The sequence below is a fragment of the Crotalus tigris genome, unplaced genomic scaffold (genome assembly GCF_016545835.1).
Source record: "Crotalus tigris isolate CLP2741 ecotype Arizona unplaced genomic scaffold, ASM1654583v1 scf7180000024339.11422700, whole genome shotgun sequence".
Lineage (NCBI taxonomy): Eukaryota > Metazoa > Chordata > Lepidosauria > Squamata > Viperidae > Crotalus > Crotalus tigris.
This window is the reverse complement of record NW_024100509.1, coordinates 4,112,988-4,132,495: the sequence shown is the minus strand read 5'-3', so window position 1 is coordinate 4,132,495 and position 19,508 is coordinate 4,112,988. Positions and strand designations below refer to the sequence as shown.

The 19,508-nt window shown below is 36.7% G+C and overlaps 1 protein-coding gene across 6 annotated transcripts in view; it reads right to left on the bottom strand.

The window, feature by feature from the left end:
* Positions 1–19,508, bottom strand: part of LOC120300239 (ankyrin repeat and KH domain-containing protein 1-like) — a 128,235-nt gene that overhangs the window by 62,743 nt on the left and 45,984 nt on the right. For all 6 annotated transcript variants that reach the window (XM_039325998.1, XM_039326001.1, XM_039326002.1 and 3 more), the window contains exons 9-14: positions 13,376–13,567; positions 11,852–11,961; positions 10,669–10,756; positions 9,764–9,891; positions 9,447–9,590; positions 7,990–8,092 (exon numbers count right to left, since the gene is read on the bottom strand). In XM_039325998.1, the coding sequence (XP_039181932.1) occupies positions 7,990–8,092; positions 9,447–9,590; positions 9,764–9,891; positions 10,669–10,756; positions 11,852–11,961; positions 13,376–13,567 (765 nt within the window). The remainder of the gene's footprint in view (positions 1–7,989; positions 8,093–9,446; positions 9,591–9,763; positions 9,892–10,668; positions 10,757–11,851; positions 11,962–13,375; positions 13,568–19,508) is intronic.

The following is a 19,508-nucleotide window of genomic DNA, read 5'->3' as shown; positions in this document are numbered from 1 at the left end:
TTGTGGGGGAAAGTATCTAGTTGTCTTTTATATGAATCTATTCTTTTTTTAATGTAATATTCTTGATTTAGAAAGTCTATTTCCTGATTTGCTATACTACAATTAAACTGAACAATTTTGTTCTCAAACTATGGAATCTCACTAAATCAGGCTATTTTTATATATATCAGTTATCACTTTTAACTCTTCACTCTTTCTTCCACTAAGATCTTGGCAATGTAAAAAGATAAACTGAAATAGATGTTTGCCTACAATATAAATTATAGCTGAAGTTTCTGATATTAAAGCTATATTATATATCTTTATGTGCATTTGTTTACAGATTCAAAAGAAGGAATTAGAGACTAGAGAATCAAAATAGTTTGGATATCCCACCATTCAGTTCTTTTTAACAAACCCTCTTGCAGTAGTAGGGCAGTGTGGTGGCTCAGTGGTTAAGAGGCAGAGCTTGTCAGCTGTAAAGCCTACAGCCTAGGTTCGAGACCCGAGCATCATGCGATGGGGTGAGTTCCTGTCCTCACCCCAGCTCTTGCAAGCCTAGCAGTTCAAAAGCATGCAAATACGAGTAGATAAATAGGGACTATCTTCGGTGGGAAGGTAACAGCGCTCTGTGACGTCATGCTGGCCACATGTACATAGAAATATTTTCAGACAGTGCTGGTTCAATGGCCTTGAAATGGAAATGAGTACCACCCCCTATAGTCAGCAACAACTAGTGGAGTAAAGTCTATAGAGACCCCTTTACCTTTTTTACCTTGCAGTAGTAACAGTTTCTAAATATATCCTGTAGTTAGCTAAAACCCTTTTTATTCTTGGTTTTGGAATTTCTCTCACTCTTCAGTTGCAGAATCTTCTAGCTCACAAATCTGAGCATTCTTAAGTTTCTTTGCACATACTGCATGTTTTGAGATTTCCCCACAAACTTTCAATATTTTCAAGTTCCAGGATGTGAAGATTATTTCAAAACTTTTATCTTTTTTTCTTGTAAATGCCTCAAGGCTGATTTCAGATTGTAGTCTTGAAGAAATAAGCGGCCGATATACAGTTTAAGCTTTTTTCCCACTGTGGGATATAGCCACCCTTAGCAATAGTTCCCAAGCCACTGGTTGTTTCACATCCTCAAAGCAAAATAGAGACATCCCCTTGTTTAAGTTAGCAAAGTGTACCCAAAATGCTTCATCCTTTTTTTCCTCCAAATTTATTGTGTATGGTTATAGCTGAGCAGTTCAATTTTGTTTCATACACTTTATTTGAAAATACTTCAGGAATATCAATGTTTTATTTTGAAAATATTGGATTATTACTTTTATCATGAGGATACCACAAATGTGTGTGTGTGTGTGTGTGTGTGTGTGTGTGTGTGTATGTATGTATATATATATATGTATGTATGTATGTATGTATGTATGTGTAAATATATATATATATGAGCCGAGGTGGCGCAGCAGTTAGGGTGCAGGACTGCAGGCTGCTTTAGCTGACTGTGTTCAGCAGGTCAGCGGTTCAAATCTCACCGGCTCAAGGTTGACTCAGCCTTCCATCCTTCCGGGGTAGGTAAAATGAGGACCCAGATTGTTGGGGGCAATGTAAATATATATATATATATATATACATTGCTTACTGGTGTACACCGCTTAGAGAGTGCTTGCACTTAAAGTGGTATATAAGTCTCATAAATAAATAAATAAATAAATAAATAAATGTATCCTTCTGAAAATTCTCCCATACACATAACAGTTGTATAAGAAAAGCCGCTTTGTGGACAGCAACTCCAATATCAACTAACCTTTTCAAACACTTTGTTTATAACTGTCTATAGTTCTCTTCTAAAGATCTGAACAATTTTCAGGCAGCTTTACCAAAGTTTTCTTTCAAATTGTGGTTTTTGATTTTGATAATTCCGTTATCACTTCTATGTCTTAACAAGGGTGAATTTATCTTCATTTTACAGTTATTTACAGGAGATTTTGGTTCAGAGAATCTCTTCCTCTGCATTTTCTCTAATGCAGTGGTTCTCAACCTTTTTAATGCCGCGACCCCCAACTGGTCGTAAGTCGAGGACTACTCAACCGGTTGTAAGTTGAGGACTACTCAACTGGTGCAGCACTGTTTGCAGAATGGGAGTTTTGGCGGGCTCGGCAGGGCAGAGACAGCCTGGACAATTCCTATTGGCTTTTGAAAGCCAATAGAATTAGACTCTATTCAAGAGAGTCTATTCTATTGGCTTTCAAAAGCCAATAGAATAAAAGGGAGTAGCACAGCTAAGGAAAAGGGGAAAAAAATGGCAGACTGTGTTGTTTGGCGACCCCCGTGAAATGGTCATTCGACCCCAAATGGGGTCCTGACCCACAGGTTGAGAACCACTGCTCTAATGAGTCAATCATCTTGTGGGATCTTATTAATAACTTTACAGTAGTTTAAAAGAAGTAGCACTGAATCAACTGAAAGGCTGCTAAAACTTCTGCAAAGTTCATATTTACTGCTCCTTTACTCTGAATCTGCAAACAACTGCATATAAACCATAAGCATATATTCAATTTTGCAAAATAATAATTTTCTATCATGTAAATATTGTGCCATTTCTGTTCACTTAAGGATCAACCAAAAATACAATTTAACCAGGGCTGCCAAAACATTTTAATTCAACTGGATATTTCAAGTCAAAATTATGAACACAAAGTGCACATTTTTCACAATCAGTATAATCTTTAGAAAAATCTACTGAAGCAAAATTAACTACTCAGGAGGAATCAGGATCTCTAAAAATAGTACTTTTCTTTGAGTCTACCTGCTAAAAAAGGAAAAATCTTTTCAATGACTAAAGTCACTCACATCTCACCTTTTAAAAAGCTAATTTACAACAACAAAATCTAATAATGCTACCTAGAGGAACAATTCAGTTACAACCACTTCAAGTTTAATCCTTTGTTTATGAAACTTGAAAATGGGTAAATATTTTTGTTCCCTAATATAGCAGTGGTTTCCAGGACACGGTTCACACGTGTTAAACTTTCTTCCTCATGCAGCTTGTGTCTTCCTTCAGAAGCTGAAAAAAGTGTCACTGAGAAGAGTAAAGCAATGAGACTTCTTCTTTCCCTCCAACAACCTGACTTGCAAGACGCTAATTTCCTACTAATGAAATCAGATTGTTTACAGCTTCATTCCTCTCCTTTCCAGAGAACCTCATGCAGAGGTTTCCTGATGCTCCCTATAAAATACTGGGAAACTTAATCCTGAAATAGTGGAACTTTAATAATAATTTAGTAATTTAGTAATAATGTCTTCTCATTCACCAAGGAAATATTTTTTAAAAAATCTCCAGCAAAGTTTCACAATACAGCATACTGAACTAATCCAAACAAAAAGGAAGCTACTTTTGCTAAAGTTGATTTCACATCTGAAATTATATATAAATACTTCTAAAGAAATACTTCAAATTTTATTCTTTGAATAATCCAGAAAAGTAATCAATACAGCTAATTATTGAATAAGCATCTAATTCTTCAATACAGATAAGGATTACACGAGAAATTAACAAACAGAAAGAAGGTTTGCACAACTTGCACAAAATTCAAATATATTATTGTAGCAAAACTACAATCAACACCTGGCAGAAATCTAAAATAAAATCATATAAAATAAAATCTTGCCAGCTATTTGTTGCAAATATTCTTGAATTACTAATCCAGTTATCTGGAATAGCCCACTGATGGTCAACCTTTTCAAAAAATCTTTAAAAATATATTATTTTGTTCCACTGAAAACTTCTGATAAAGGATATTTTCATGTTTTTAGATATACCTTTCTCTCATCATCATTTCATCTTCTATCTCATTACATTATTATTTATGATTAACATTTTATTTCTTTCAAATTTCTAATAACATTTAAAAAGATAAAACCAGGATAATTTTTTGGTTGGAATGGTGGAACATATACAATGTTCTATTATTCATGGGTTTCTTTCTGTTAGAGGTATATTAAATATTTCTATTACATAATTGATCAGCATTTTTGATTATACCATAGTTGACAACAGAAAAAAATAATTAAATGTAAGGGTCCTAATAATCAATTCCTCTCATATTTCAATCATTTAACAAAAAATGATTTTGAGTTCTATCAATATATTTTATTAGTTCCTGTTTCCAATAATGGTTATGTTTAAGATTGCATTATAATTAGATATTTTTGTTTTAAGATTCTGCTATCCTGTATTCTAGTTCAGAGAGCAAAAACATACAGTCAAATTCCTCATCAGTAATCTAAGCAAATTATTTCTTGTATTACAAAACTTATTAAGTATTATAACTATATCTTTATATTATGAGAATAGAATTAGCACTGATTAAAAAGCTGCAATGTACAATTCATTGCAAAAATTGCATTTTGACCTTTTACTAGCAACCAGTTAGCAAATACCACATCAGGCCTTGGAAGCCCAGGCTTCTCCCTGGTTTTCTGACAGTTCTGATAGGGACTGTAAGGATGACATAGCTAGAATGCAAATGATTTATCAGACATATCTCTATAGAGTCGACCCATTCATATGGCTCTGCATCTTGATCTCAATCTTGGGATGCTCAGCAATTGCTGTGACATATTTTAAAGTTTTTAAGAAGAGCCCGGACAAACATTTGTCTGAAACCGTATAGGGTTTCCTGCCTGAGCAAGGGGTTGGACTAGAAGACCTCCAAGGTCCCTTCTGTTATTGTTATTTTCTTGATGATATGAGCACTATTTTAAAGTAGTGCATATTAGGTTTTCAGTGAACCATTCTAATTGCATGGAATCACTTTCAGTTTAGTAGGTTTGAGAACAAGGACCATAGGCTCTCTTGATCTCTATCCATTTGGATTAATACAAGCTAGCACAAGGGAATTCTCTGTGTAGATACGGAGAACAATGAATACATCTTTATGGAATGCAGATACAAGTCTAGCTTTATCCAAGATTAGCCAAACTCAATTAGGCAGTGCCACCTGCTGTGAACTTAATAGGGACACACAAATAAACTCACTCAATGCTTGCAAGTGAAGATCTATGTTTTTTAAAAACACCATGTTTTGATTTATAGAAGTATCTAATACAATTTCAGTAGGCTACTAATTTTAAGTAGGAATGAAATGTTCTCTCTTCAAAACAATCATTTTGACAACTTTAAGATAAAAACAAAACAGTCAAAAATGGGTATTTAATTTCATGTTTTTTCCAATGTTCTAATATCTGCAATTGGGTTTTGTTTTTTAAACTTCTCCAAGCACTGAAAGTTTAGAAAATAAACTTCATAAAATGATACAAAAGATTTCATCTGTGCAACAACGGACTGCACACTGTAACTAACTGAAGAAATGGAAATGCATGGAGGATCATTAATCATATTCCAGAGATTAGAAACCATTTTGGGCGTAAGAAAAAACCCTAGCAATAATATGTCATCTTTGAATGTTTTGAGACAGGCTGTTCTTTTCAGGCAGATTTCAAAATAAATGTGCATTGTTCCAGTGCATTGTGCATACAGCTGCTACGCTGTTGAGTTTTCAGACAGCCAAATGCAAAAATTATATTGTTTTACCTGCTGTTTGAACTTTTAGCAGTCTTCCAAATATAAAACTGTGCACTGTCAGATGCATTAGGCAAAAGAATCAAGACAACAGGCAAAGAAGTGGGTTTATTTGCCACTGCTATTCTTGCTTCTTTTCAGGAACACGGATCTGTGGCTGTTCGTGTAAGTAGATGCTGAAAATCAGTGTTTAACTACGATTTATTTATTTATCAAATTCCAATGGCTGTTCATCTCTTAAGTGATTCTGGGTGGCATACAGCCAAAAATATCAGAACAATAAATTATATTAAAAGCAGACAAATTAAAATGTTAAAAAAACCATAAAACATGCATTCCATAGGTTTTTTTTTAAATAATTCCCTTGGGCAATTTTTTAGTGGACTGCATGGTGGCTAGCCTTTACCTTACTATTGAGATGAGGGGGAATATGAAATATATTGACACTGTTATTAACTACAGAAATATAAGAATGTATGTGCTTAAAACCAAATATTTCAAAATCAAATTTGAAAGCCCATATCTCCCCCACAGAAAATATCTATTTACCATATATTTATGGGTCATTTACCCATAATAAATCAAATAAAACCCTCTAGCCTGTGGAAATCTAAGCAACACAAAAGTGGATATTCTTTTTTATTTCTTTTTCCTATTATTTTTAAATTTGTTTGTATATGTTTTGAAGTGTTAAAAGTTTTTTTTAATACTCTCAGTGAAAATGGAAACCTTGGCTTAAATTTTGTTATCAAACATTAATGCCAGCCGATATACTTATTACATATAGGGTAGGTGGGAGAGAAGAATTTTGCTGAAATAAAATCTGAAAGACCTTCAGGTATAGGGACTATTGTCAATTATAAGAGTATTAATTTCTTTAATCAAACTTTCCCAGCTTGTTGCTCTTCAGATATACTGAATTAAAATTGTCATTATCTCTAACATGGAAAGTATACCAGACTCTGGAAGTCAAACTTATGAGAACTGAAGAGCAAAACTCAGCCACTCATTTCCTGAATTAGAGGTCTTATGCAGCATTTAATATCTGAAGGGTGGGGGTGGGAGAGTTCTGCAGCCTGTGGTAATATAAATATAGCACTTGCCTGGACCTCCTTAAATCAAATGCATGTTTGCCCATAAAAGCCATAGATGCTTTAAGATGTAGCAGGTAGGTGCTCATGTCACTTTACATGTCATTGCAGTGCTTTATAGTAAATGTATCAATGCTACAGGTAATCAATAGTGAATGAACACAGTCCTCATTTGTACAAATTATTAACACAACCTGCTAGAATGATTTTTTAAAAAAATTCAGCAGCATAGTGATTGAGATAGAAGTCAAGCAGGAAGCTCATGTAATCTTTTTAAACCACTGCTCTCTCAATATTAATCGCTCCTATAGGCCCAAACTAATCTGCAGATTGGCCACAACATCAGATACTGTGTGAGTTATAAATTTACATACAGAATAGGGTATGCATTGGTTGCAGCCTTTCCATTTTAGGAAAGATCATATTTCTTCACTAATTTTCATTAGATTTCTAGAACTCATGTAAAAAAGTAATATTTAGGATTATGAGTAGTATCTACTCATCTTTCTAAAGCTAAATATTCTTGTTATTAATTTATTACAACTGCCCACTCAGAGTCCATGTGATTGTTATTAATGTACATACTCAAGTAATTAAATAGTGTCCCCCCCTCCCAATTTGTATTTGTATTACAATAGGAAAAAGCATATAAAATTGATTTAATAAATAATTGAAATATGCTGGGTTTACATAATCCAAATATATTTTTTCTTTGAAAACAATGATTGCAGAATTCAAGCATAGAATACACAGGTATGGCTATCTTGGCCAAATATTCTGAGCATTTAAGAAAAACATTATATGAATTTTTCCATATTTTATTAACGGCTTTTACTTAAAATGCTTAAAAGATACTTCCAGATTATTCAACCCCATCTATCCACTATTAGTCCTGTACTCTTAAACCCATATTTCCACATCACATCACATTTTGTTTATTCATGTTAAATATTCTAGTTTTAATTTACTGTTGTAGAAAGTGATTTTATATATCATGCCAGATCTCAGATTTCATTTCACTTTTTTACTAATACACTTCATTTGATGTATACTGCAATATTTTGATCATTACAGATGGTAGAACAAATTCTTTAAACAAACCTGTAAATCCTCTAAAATCTAAATCTATGCAGTGAAATATAGATTAATTTACCAATGTCCCTAGCTAGTATAATTTAAAGTATGGATCCTGCCATTATGTTTGCAATACATTCTATTATTAATGGTTAAGATAAACTTGTATAGTGTAGTTGCAAATAGATGTACATCCATCCCGTAAATGCCCAAATCATAATGTTAACATGCCATAAATTGTAAGAAAGATAATTTACTAACCTTTTGGGAGAGTCAAAAGTGGAGGGGGATTTTCTTGAGGAGCTCTGTCGGGTTCCTGGGGAGGTACAACCATGGCAAGTGCATGCATTGGTACACGTGGAACCTGTAAAATCAACTCAAGAGAAAACCAACATGTCAATGATAAATTGTAATCTATACATTATTCCAACATGTTTAGAACAGTCTTAATCTGCCTTAAAGTTCTGTGTTTACTTGTATTATTCATGTAACTGTTTAGCTGTGAGACTAAAATCATTCCATCACTTCACTTCTGTCATAAAAGTTGTTCCATTTGTCTTTGTATAAGTTACCTCTACATTTTTTCTCGTTCATTATTTCTTATATTATAACACAATGCCTAACATACTGTGAGAGAAATAGGGTTTTTAAAAAGAAATTGTGAAGTAGCATTAAAATGTTTTTTATGTTTCTATCAACTGGGGAGGGAGAGTAAAAACAATCATTGTTACATAAACGGATAACTTAAATAAAATGAAGATGGCCATCACAATTGTAAATACAAAGTGAAGATTAAGTCAATGTATTTTATTCCTCTTTGATTTCCAAAGCATGGATATATCCCAATATTTCTTTATGATTTTACTTATCTTTCACTGTAACATCTATTATATATTAATATATATTATTTGCTGCTAAATAAGGTAATTTGATCCCAACTTTAAATGTTCTTAATAATAGAGCTAACTTTTAACAATTATGCAGTGATCATCTAGCCTAGGGTGGGCAACTATTGAAACTTTTATGATTTGTGGACTTCAATTCCCATAATCCCTGAGGTTGTCACAGGTTATAAAATTGTGGTGGTTGCCTACCCCTGATCTCAGCTATATATTCTATAATCAGGATGCAATTATATCTGAATGTGTATCATAAAAGAAGAGAAGCTAATAAAGGAAAGAAGATTGTTGAAGATCTTTGCATTATATTATCAATGCCTTCAGTTACCATTATAAAAATCCTTCATTTTAATGTTGGGGAAAGGAGCATTCACTATTTGAAAATCCATTATACTGAATCAGGATTCTATATATTCATATATTATGGATGCATAAAATAGCATATAGATTTTGTCTGTTCAATCCAGTCTGCTAAACTGAACTGTGCTAAATTGGGATTTATGATGTAATACATATATAATGTATTTTTTGTACTCCATTTGCATTTTTATATTTATATACCTATTTTACTTTTACTTCTATGCTGGCTCTCCAATGTCCCTATAGTTAAAATACAGATTTTAAACAAAACATGTGGACACATATACAATACCCTGGCTCAAATTCTTTCCAGTCAATAGATATAAGAAATTGCAGGAAATATCCAGGAATTAACTGAGTTCAATTTATTTAATTGATTTTTACTTAAACTTATACTTTTATTAATCTCAATCTGTAAATGGGAAAGGCTATTTTCAAGTGACAAAGTTAAAAACTGACCTGAGACTGATCCTGAGATGGTGGTGTAAGTTGTGTCATGTCTGTAGTTGGAACCGACAGAACATTATTTGGGTAATCCAATAAGTAGGAAACAACATTTGTGTGACCACCCTTGGCAGCTTCAATGAGCATAGTTGAGCCATCCTAAGATATAAATTTGAGAAGAAAATATAAAATTAGTAGTATTGAAGACTGTAACATCAGATTCTCAATATTATATTATCAAATCAGTGATAATTAAAATATTTTAGGATTCTTTACCTAGACAATTATTAATATTTAATAAATTTAATAATAAACTGAGTTACTTGGAGTACCTTAAGACGATGAGTGGGATCGGCACCATGAGCTAGTAGTAGCTCAACAACAGCGAGATGGCCGCCAGCGCATGCCAATGATACCACTGTATGATCGTTATTAGCTGTAGCCCGATTAACATTGGCACCTATGACAGAAGATACAATTAAATGAAAGTTCTAATTAATAATTAGTGCATGTAATCTCTACTTAGCGTTCAGATTTAAAACTATTTTATTTATAGAAAATCATTACTTTTGGAAAGAAAACAATAGGAAGGAAGGGAGGGGTTTTGAAATAACATTTTAGTGGGAAAACGTTTTATTAGTTTTACACAGAGCAGGCTAGATCCAGAGAAAAATATATGGATAATTGGATTGTCTGTCCTCAGATTATGTCTTCTTTTTGATTTTTTTTTAAATAAATCCTTTTCTGATTTTGGCACCTTAGTTGATCTAATTCAGTAAGTTCCTCTGATTCTGAAGTGTTTTCAGAGCGGTTTAGGATAGAGCAAAGTTGTTGTATAATTACCAGATTAGAAATGGCTTCTTTCTAGGTTTAAACTAGGTGGGCATTTTGGAACAATTATTTCCAATTACAAAACTGTTATATTTTCACAAACACTTATGGAAACTCCTGTAATAATATACATTCAGCCAATCTATTGCCTTAGGGAAGTATTTTCTTTCAATTGCATACTATATTTATACAGTGATTGTAAGACTGCTATATGTTACTGATTTGTTAAGAGAAATACTAAGAAAGTGCAGATTAATATAATCAAATAACATTCATGAAATAGCAAATTAAACTTATCTCAAATAAACACCAAAATGAGACAGTAACCTCATCTTTAAATATAATAAATAAAAATTTACAAACTTTAAATATATTAAGCAATCCCTCAGGTCATATTACTACTAACCTTTACTAATAAGAAATTGTACAGTGCATAGATGACCAGCTCTTGCAGCCTTCATTAATGGTGTCCTTCCACCTTCAGATTCATGTTCCTATTTTTTAAATATATATATATATCAAAAAGTATAACCAGACTAACAAACATTATTGCATCCCACTATAAGCTTAAAATATTTACTGTTTTCCAATATGATCTTTAACCCTTTGCAGTAATAATCACTTAATTCTGCCATAGAAAGTCTCATTCTAAACAAAAGACTTAATTCAACACAATGGTGTATGTAAAAAATTGGTTCGTGACAGAACTTCTTTTTTAGGGAACATTCCTAATTTTTCATTTTTCAAAAGACACAGGAAACTGTCTACTCTATCCAGGAGATATCTTTTAAATAGGACACTAATCTTAAAGCTAGGTTTGTGGAGAAGCAAATTTTAAAAGAAGAGAAGCTACAATTGTAAAAATAATCCTTATTTATCTATTTTATGCCTCGAACCCAGTAAAACCAATAATAATCTGAGTCTTCTTGAAGTACATGTTGCATTCAGATTTTCTCAGCTGTCATCTCAATGTTTCATTTTGTTTCAAGTGTTTTCAAAGAGACTGACCTAGCAAAAACTTATTTCCAAGTATTTGGAAACAGATGAAAAGATAGCATCAAGAAGCAAAAGGGAAGCCTTCCAATCCCTAAAAGCTAGGGTTTATTAAAAAATATATATTCTTGTCCTCTGAGCCACTTGATGGTATCAAGTACAGAGAAAACTGCTATCTTGATTGAATTTTAACTATTGTTGAATCTATACCAACAAACAAAGTAACAATGTCAAGGAAAAGTGGATTTATCTATACATGGATAAGAGGTGGAAGAAGACAGTACTTTAGTCAATAAAAGATGTGCTGTTGATTTTTTTATGCAAGGCATGAGAAAATGAAAAAAACACAACTCTATAAATAGCACATGACTAAAGCAATACTATTTTGAAAATTGATACAATGATTACAAAATGATGAAGTACTTGGTGGAATATTGTGGGTTAAATTAAGCCACAGCAAAATATAGGTTGTTAATCTATGGTTATATTACATTTGCTCTTCTAGATAACAATGTAATTTACACCACAAAGAAATGTGAGCAAAGGCAGGGAATTAAACTAACTGAAAATATTTTGAAGACATGTTAAAATCTTACTAAATCTGCACCAGCTTGAAGTAGAACATCTGCAACATCAGTATGTCCATTTTCACAGGCATAAGTCAAAGCAGTGTCTCCTGTTGCAGTTGTAGCATGGACATTAGCACCTGATGAAAATCAATAAACTACTATCAGAATGTATTTAGGAACTATAAATAAAAAAATGCTTGTCAATATGTTTTTATCTATAATGTACTAAAATGATTCAGATACACATAAGAAGTTCCACTTGGAAAAAAAACCCCATTTGTTAGATTATAAAAACATTTTTAGGTTATCACTAATAGTAGACTGCATATTTAACATTACTACTGGATATTCTTGTAATGTATTATATATGTATGATTTCTCAATCCCACTAAGCATTATTATAGAATAAAAATTACCAGAAAAACTTTGGAAACATTAAGCAGACAGATATGTAAACAGAAATACTTTCCAGTGGTTTTACCTTGGTGATCTTTATAAATCCTATGATCTAATAAAAATATTTGTTGTTATATTGGAAAACTATCAAGACCAAAGGAAAAGTTATTCAATATTAGTTTATCTAAACACCCTTGTAACATTTTGTTACAATTCATTCATTGTGTATTGCTTTTCTTGGAAAAGTATTTTTCAGAAGTATTACTTGGATGAAAAGCTTTTATGGTGCTGTACCAGTTTACCTAGTAGAAAACAATTTGATTATACATAGAGGTAATCCTTGATTTACAATCACAATTGGGACTGGAATTTCTGTCAACTCATTGCAGTCATACAATTGAGTCATCATGTGACCAAACCCAATTTCACAACAATTTTTACCATGATTGTAAGTTGGGCCATGAGATTGTTAAGTCTAATCATGTGGTCGTAAGTGTGAATCCAGTTTAAAAAATGGCATTTTTTTTTGCAAGAAACTGGCAAAAGTGTTGCAAATCGTGATCAGATGACTGCAGGATGCTACAATGGATTATAAATACTAGCCAGATGCCAAGTGCCCAAATTGTGACCACAGGACCATGGGAATGGGGTGATACTCTTAAGTTCTAATTTAAGGCCATAACTGACTTTTTTGGAGGTCATCGGTAAAGCATCGTTAAGTGAGTGTCCCTTTTGAATTCAAAGAGTCTTTTCCACAGAGCAGATCTTTTATTTGGCATTTTAAAATGGTGAAATTAAAGAAAAATAAAAACCTTAAGATGAAAATGTCCACAATCACTTAAATTTTCACCACTCCCCATCAACAGATCCTAATCCAACTGTTTTGTAGTTTTACTGTGCAATCCTGAAGTAATTTCAAGCCAAAAAATTTAAGTATATACTGTTGTTGCTGCCACCAGTTGATTTAATCAAGCGCAAATTCTTACTTCCATAATAGGACAGCTATTTGTTTTATTTTATTGTTTTATCTGATTTATGTGCTGCCCATCTCATGCCTTGTTATGGATATATGCCAGTAATAGTGCTAACCATAAAACTGAACCAGGCCATAAGGTCATTGTTCCTTAAGACTTTGAATTGTATCTACAAACATACCTGCTGCTAGTAAGTATTTCACCAGTTCTAAGTGGCCCTCTTGTGCTGCTTCCATCAAAGGTGTAGAACAACCAAGTTCTATGTCAGCTCCTGCCTTAATGAGAAAATCAGCTACTTCTGAAAATCCTCCACAGCATGCCAAAGTGAGAGCTGTTTCCTGTGTTTCTTCTGTCTGTGCATTTATATTAGCACCTATGAAACAACAATAATTATATAATTATTAAAAATAATTAATAAAAACACTTGCATTCCATTTATTTCTTTAGCAGTGGCTATAAGTATTAGGCTGTGTAGTTTGTCTATGTGTATAATGTTTTAAACAAGGAGGTATACTAGAGAAGTTTTTAATCTTAAAACAGCAGTCAGAGATATAGTGGCCAGAGACTGCTACCTCCTCCTGCTCCATTTTCCAGGCAGAAGGAGGGAAAGGAGGAAAATGGGCATGCAGAGATTATGAAGGGGGAAACTGGGTGGAGGTGGGTTTCTTTCTTTCTTTTGCTTGGTTCTACCCCCTCAATGAGTTGCACAATAAGAGTGACCACTGATGCAATTTCCTCTTCCTTCTCCATCTCAGAGCTCCCGCTTGTTAATCATAGCTAAAGGTCACTTTATAGGGAAATGGGAAATATAAAACTTCAATAAATTTAAAAAAAATAAATAGATAAAGGACTTGTTGCTCTGTCCATGCTGAGGGACTGCCCTTCATTTTTAGGACCACAATGGGCAAAGTGTATATAATATTTCTCTTTGGGACTACAACACAGATAACTTCAAATGGCAGGCCACATCCAGCCCACAAGCATATCTCTATCTAAAATTGTTATCAATTGCCTTACCATCCTTAAAAACCCAGTTACCAAAGCAAAATACTCTCTAGAGACCCTTCTTTTTTGCTAATCCATAATTCCTCCAAACAGAACAGTGCATGCAGCACTGATCAGACATATGCCAATCCATTCAGTGTAAGGAAAGGCACAATAAGAATGGTATACATAATTTAATCAGCAGTGCGTACGTTTCTGGTGCATTTCCATTTCAACTGAATGAGTCCCAATGTTCTTCCTTCTGTATTTACTTTTTCTAGCCCACATTTATATAGAAACTGTTGTCACACAAATATTTTTGCCCTCATATCTGATCATCTCTTATCTCTGTGCAAAAATAGCCATTTTAATTCAAGCTTCTGGATGGCACTGTGATAAAGGTATGAGGCTTCAAAATACAAATAAAAAGTATTTGTAACGACCCGCCTCAATCAGTCCTCCCAAGAAAGCAGAACTCTTGAAACAGCGTCATTTCAAAAGGAACTTTTATTGGAAGACGTTGACAGCAGGAATAGAAGGCAGGATCTAAGGGTTTCCTACGCAAATCAAGTAATTAAAAATGTCCATAGTAACCCCACCCAACTGTCCATCCAAACAGTTCAAACAGGCCAATCCACAGGTGTGAAAGCGCCATGGGAACCGAATGATAAGGCGCTGCTTCCAAGGCTGTTAAGTGTCTGCGCCATTTCTTCCGCGGCTGGAGATAAGACAGATGGCCAGAGGCACATTCCATTTTCACCCCGTTAGAGAAACATCAAAAGGATAGAGCAGAAAATAAAAGGAAAGGAAATACACATCAGCACCCCAAGCTTCCCCCTCCCTCCCCGGAGTATGGCAGAACCCGAAAAGGATAAGAAAACTCATGCCCATAGAAAGATAGGGTTCTGACATGCTGCCCCCCCCTTAAAAATGAGAGATCCACCTGGAGAAAAATAAAACAACAATAGGGAAAGAAAATTATAAATAGTTGGGTTTATCAGAATACTGGGAATGGAACTTTTTTTTAACAACCTAGGACAGGGATATCAAACTGCCGGCCTCCGGGCTAGTTTCATCATACCGGAGCCACGCCCATCCCATTGCCAGCAATGGTGAAAAAGCTCCGATACATTGTGCGATGTCACGTGACGGCACGAGTTTGACATGTCTGACTTAGGGGCTCTGACATGTCGTTTATAGACCCATTCATTTTGAGAAGAGGGGAGATTCTTCCATACTATCAGGTATTGGGTGGACCCATGATGTTTCCTGGAATATAGGATTTCTCTGGTATCAAAATACTGTTCTCCCTCTACTATAATAGGTGGGGGAGGAGGAACTGCAGCTGGCCTTAGAGGTGAGTTCAACTCACGTTTAAGCAGGCTACAATTGAAGACCAGGTGAACTTGTCTCACTGTTTTTGGGAGGTCTAATTCTACGGTTACCGGGTTGATGATTCTTTTTATGGGGACCGGCCCTATAATTTTTGGTCCTACTTTCTCTGATGGCTGCAATGATTTTAAGTATTTTGTGGACAAGTATACTTTCTCTCCCACTTTAAATGGCTTAGGTTCAACCTGCTTCTTATCTGCTTGAACTTTATATGCTTCCCTAGCCTTGTCTAATGTTTTTCTCACTACTGGCCATGTATTTTGAACTTGTGTGATCCACTTTTTAGGGAGGGAATGGTGGGTTTGTTGACTGGCAGTTTGGGCATTGGGTTGAAACTCTGTCCCGTTGCCACTTGGAATGGGGTGTAGCCTGTGCTGGAATGAACAGCATTGTTGTAAGCCACTTCTGCAAAAGGAAGTAGATCGATCCAATTGTCTTGTTGATAATTAATAAAACATTTTAAGTACTGTTCCAATACCGAGTTTGAACATTCTGTCCCACCATTCGTTTGCAGATGATGACTAGATAATAGGCCCTGGGCAGCCCCCAGGAAGTCCAAAAACGCCCTCCAGAACTCTGAAGTGAATTGCACCTCCCTGTCTGAGATTATGCATTGCGGAGCCCCATGTAATCGGTACTTACGTTGTACAAACATCTTGGCTAGAGCACAGGATGAAATGCATCTGTTTAGAAAACAGGTCAGTTAGCACCCAAATGACCATGTTCCCTGCTCTTTCTGGCAACTCCACTATAAAGTCCATGGAAATTTTCCGCCAAGGTGCTGATAGGCTTGCTACTGCCTGTAAAAGTCCCGGTATTCTGCCCTGTCTCCGTTTTGCTACTGCACAGATGGGGCAGCTATCCTCATAGCTTTCAATGTCTTTCTTTATGGACAGCCACCAAAATTGCCTCTTTAACATATGGAGTGTTTTTACGAACCAAAAATGTCCAACCATCTTTGAGTCGTGACATAGTTGCATAAATTTTAGTCTCTGGGCTTTGGGCACCTATAGTTTTCCCTTCACCTAAGGCAATCCATCATTCATCGAGCAGAGATTTTTGTGACTCAGGAACCATTCATCCGTTTCCACAGCCTGTCTAAATTCCGCTCCTACTTCAACGCCCAGGGGCTTTGGTTTTTTTGCTTGCAAGCATGTGGTTACTGGGGCCGCTAATTGTTTAGATGGCATGAGGGAATCTACTACTTCTGCTTATAAGAAATTATTTTCCCCAGATAAGTATTTGATAGTGAAGGTGAATCGGTGGAAATGTTGAGACCACCTTGCTTATTTTGGTGACAATTTTCTTGGGGTTTTTAAGGCTTCAAGGTTCTTGTGGTCAGTCCATACTGGAAAGGGGATGTGAGGAGGGTCCAGCGGACTACATAGGCTTCCTTCTCCCACACTGCCCACCTCAGTTCTGTCTCCGTGAGTTATCTGGATGTATAAGCACAAGGCTGCAGTTTGCCCTCTTGTTTTTCCTGGAGCAGCAGTGCACCTAGTGCTATATTGCTCGCATCTGCTTGTATGACAAAAGGCTTCTCTGTGTCTGGGTATTTTAGGACCGATTCAGCTGGGAAAAGTCTTTTCAGCTTTTTGAATGCGGCTTGACAGTCCATGGTCCATTTTAATGGTTGGCTAGATTTTGGTTTTTCCTCCCCTCTCGTTTTAGCAAATTTGTAGTGGGAAGCGCGATCTGCACAAGAGAGGATGAATTGACAGTAGAAATTAGTGAACCCCAGGAAACTTTGTAATTGTTTCCTTGTGTGTGGCAGTGCCCATTCCAGCACTGCCCTGACTTTCTCTGGGTCCATTTCTATCCCATTATGAGATATGCAGTATCCTAAATAGTCAATCTTTTCTTTATGGAATTCACACTTTGAGAGCTTGACGTAGAGTCGAGAGGCCCGCAATTTATTCAACATCGCCCTGACTAGTTTTACATGCTCCTCCCTCCCTCATCTCAGCGAAAATTAAGATGTCATCCAGGTACACAAGGATCCCCTTGTAGAGATGTTCCTGGAGGACTTCATTAATCAGTTGCATGAAGACTGCTGATGCTCCCTGTGGTTCAAACAGGAGTACTCTAAATTGGAAGCAGCCCTTGGGGCTGTTAAATGCCGTCTTCCATTCGTCCCCTTTTTAATCCTAACCCGGTAATACGCCTCCCTTAGGTCTAATTTTGAGAATATTTTCCCCTTTGCCAGATGGGCCCGCATATCCTTCATTAGTGGTAGGGGGTATTGTTTTCGCTCACTGCGTTCAAGGACCTGTAATCCACACAGAGGCGAAAAGACCTGTCTTTCTTCTCCCAGAATAAAACCGGAGCTGCTGTTTTCGGTCTTGCTGGCTATTATGAAACCCCGCGCTAAATTTTTTTATATGAATTTCTGCAGTTCTTTTAGTTCCTTGGGTGTCATCAAATACATTTTTGGCTTAGGTAATTTGGCCCCTGGTAGGATTTTGATGGCACAATCTGTGGGCCGATGGGGCGGGTAGTTCGTTGGATTGCTGTTTGCTGAACACCTCAGCTAGATCCCAGTATTCCTCAGGTACTGCTTCCAACCTCTGATCCTTCGCCACTGCTACTACCTCGGGGTCCCTTTTCTCTTTGTCTTTCTACCTCTTCCCTGAGTGGTGGGCTTTTGCTTTGGGAACCTCAACTCTCCGATCCTCCAGTCCACCCTTGGGTTCCACTTCCTCAACTACGTCATCCCCAAGATTAGGGGCCTTTCCATGCCTGGGGTCACTATAAAAGTCAAAGTCTCTGTGTGATCCCCCATCATGGGGTGGATTGGCTGGGTAGCAAGGGTGGCTGGGATCCCTCCTGTGATGGACCCATCTAACTGGCCAAATGAAATTGGCTTCTTCAGCCTCCTCACTGATTCCTACGGTCCCCGCCAGGGCTGGGCTTATGAGGCACCAGGGGCAACCCGAGTCCACCAGGACCTTCAGGGTTACCTCCCTCAGCAGTTCTCACCAGTTCTATGGTTCTGGTAAGGGGCGCAATGGGTTCACGTATCAGGGGTTCATCTTCTGAGTCGCTGTCAGAGGATTTGGGTGGTTTTCCAGCTGGAGCTGGAGTTCCTTCCCCTGGGATTCCACAGGGTTGGACCTTGATGACCTCAGCACTCTTCATGGCGGTCTCTTTGGGTCGCTGCGGAGTCTTCCCAGGCTTCCCTCCACTAGCTCGGTCGGGTTTTCAGACGGGAGTCTTCGAGCGGCATTGCGCAGCTCAGTGCCCCTTCTTGCCATGCTTGAAGCAAGCCGTTTGAGCATGGCATTGCGGGGGGGGGCTCTCTGCATCTCGTTTTCCCCGAGAGGGAGCATCTCCAGGTTCGCCCCAGACGTCGCTGCCATTGGGCTTGGTCGATCTCGGCTTCTTTGGCTAGGATATACTATTCGTGGAGTCAGTTTAGATCTCCTCTAAGGATATAGGCATGGTACAGGTCGTCATTCAGCCTGTCTTTTAAATGGCCTACTGGTACATTCTCCAGCCAGTTGAGTCGGCTAGCCAGGTCTCTAAACTCCTCCATATACTCAGCTATCGGGCAATGACCTTGCCTCACTGTTTTGATGCATTTCCTACCCTTCCAGTCGGCAAAAGGATCCTTGAATCACCTCCTCAGAGCAGCCATGAAGTGGTTGAAGTTCTGCAGTTCAGGAGCGTGGGTGGTGTGTAGGTTTACCATTCAATGAGTGGCTGCTCCCTCCAGGGCCACGGTCACAATCACCACCTATGCATTGCCGCTGGGGATAGCTCGGCATATTCTTCCATGTAGCTCAGAACACGGGCTAGGAAAAAACCCAGTTGTTGAGGCGTCCTGTCGTACTTCACCCCCAAGGGTGGGAATTTTCAGCCGGGACAGTGGGTTCTCCTCTGCCTGGCCCGGTGCCCATCTCCCTCAGCTGGGATGGTTTGTGCTGGGGTGGCAGCTG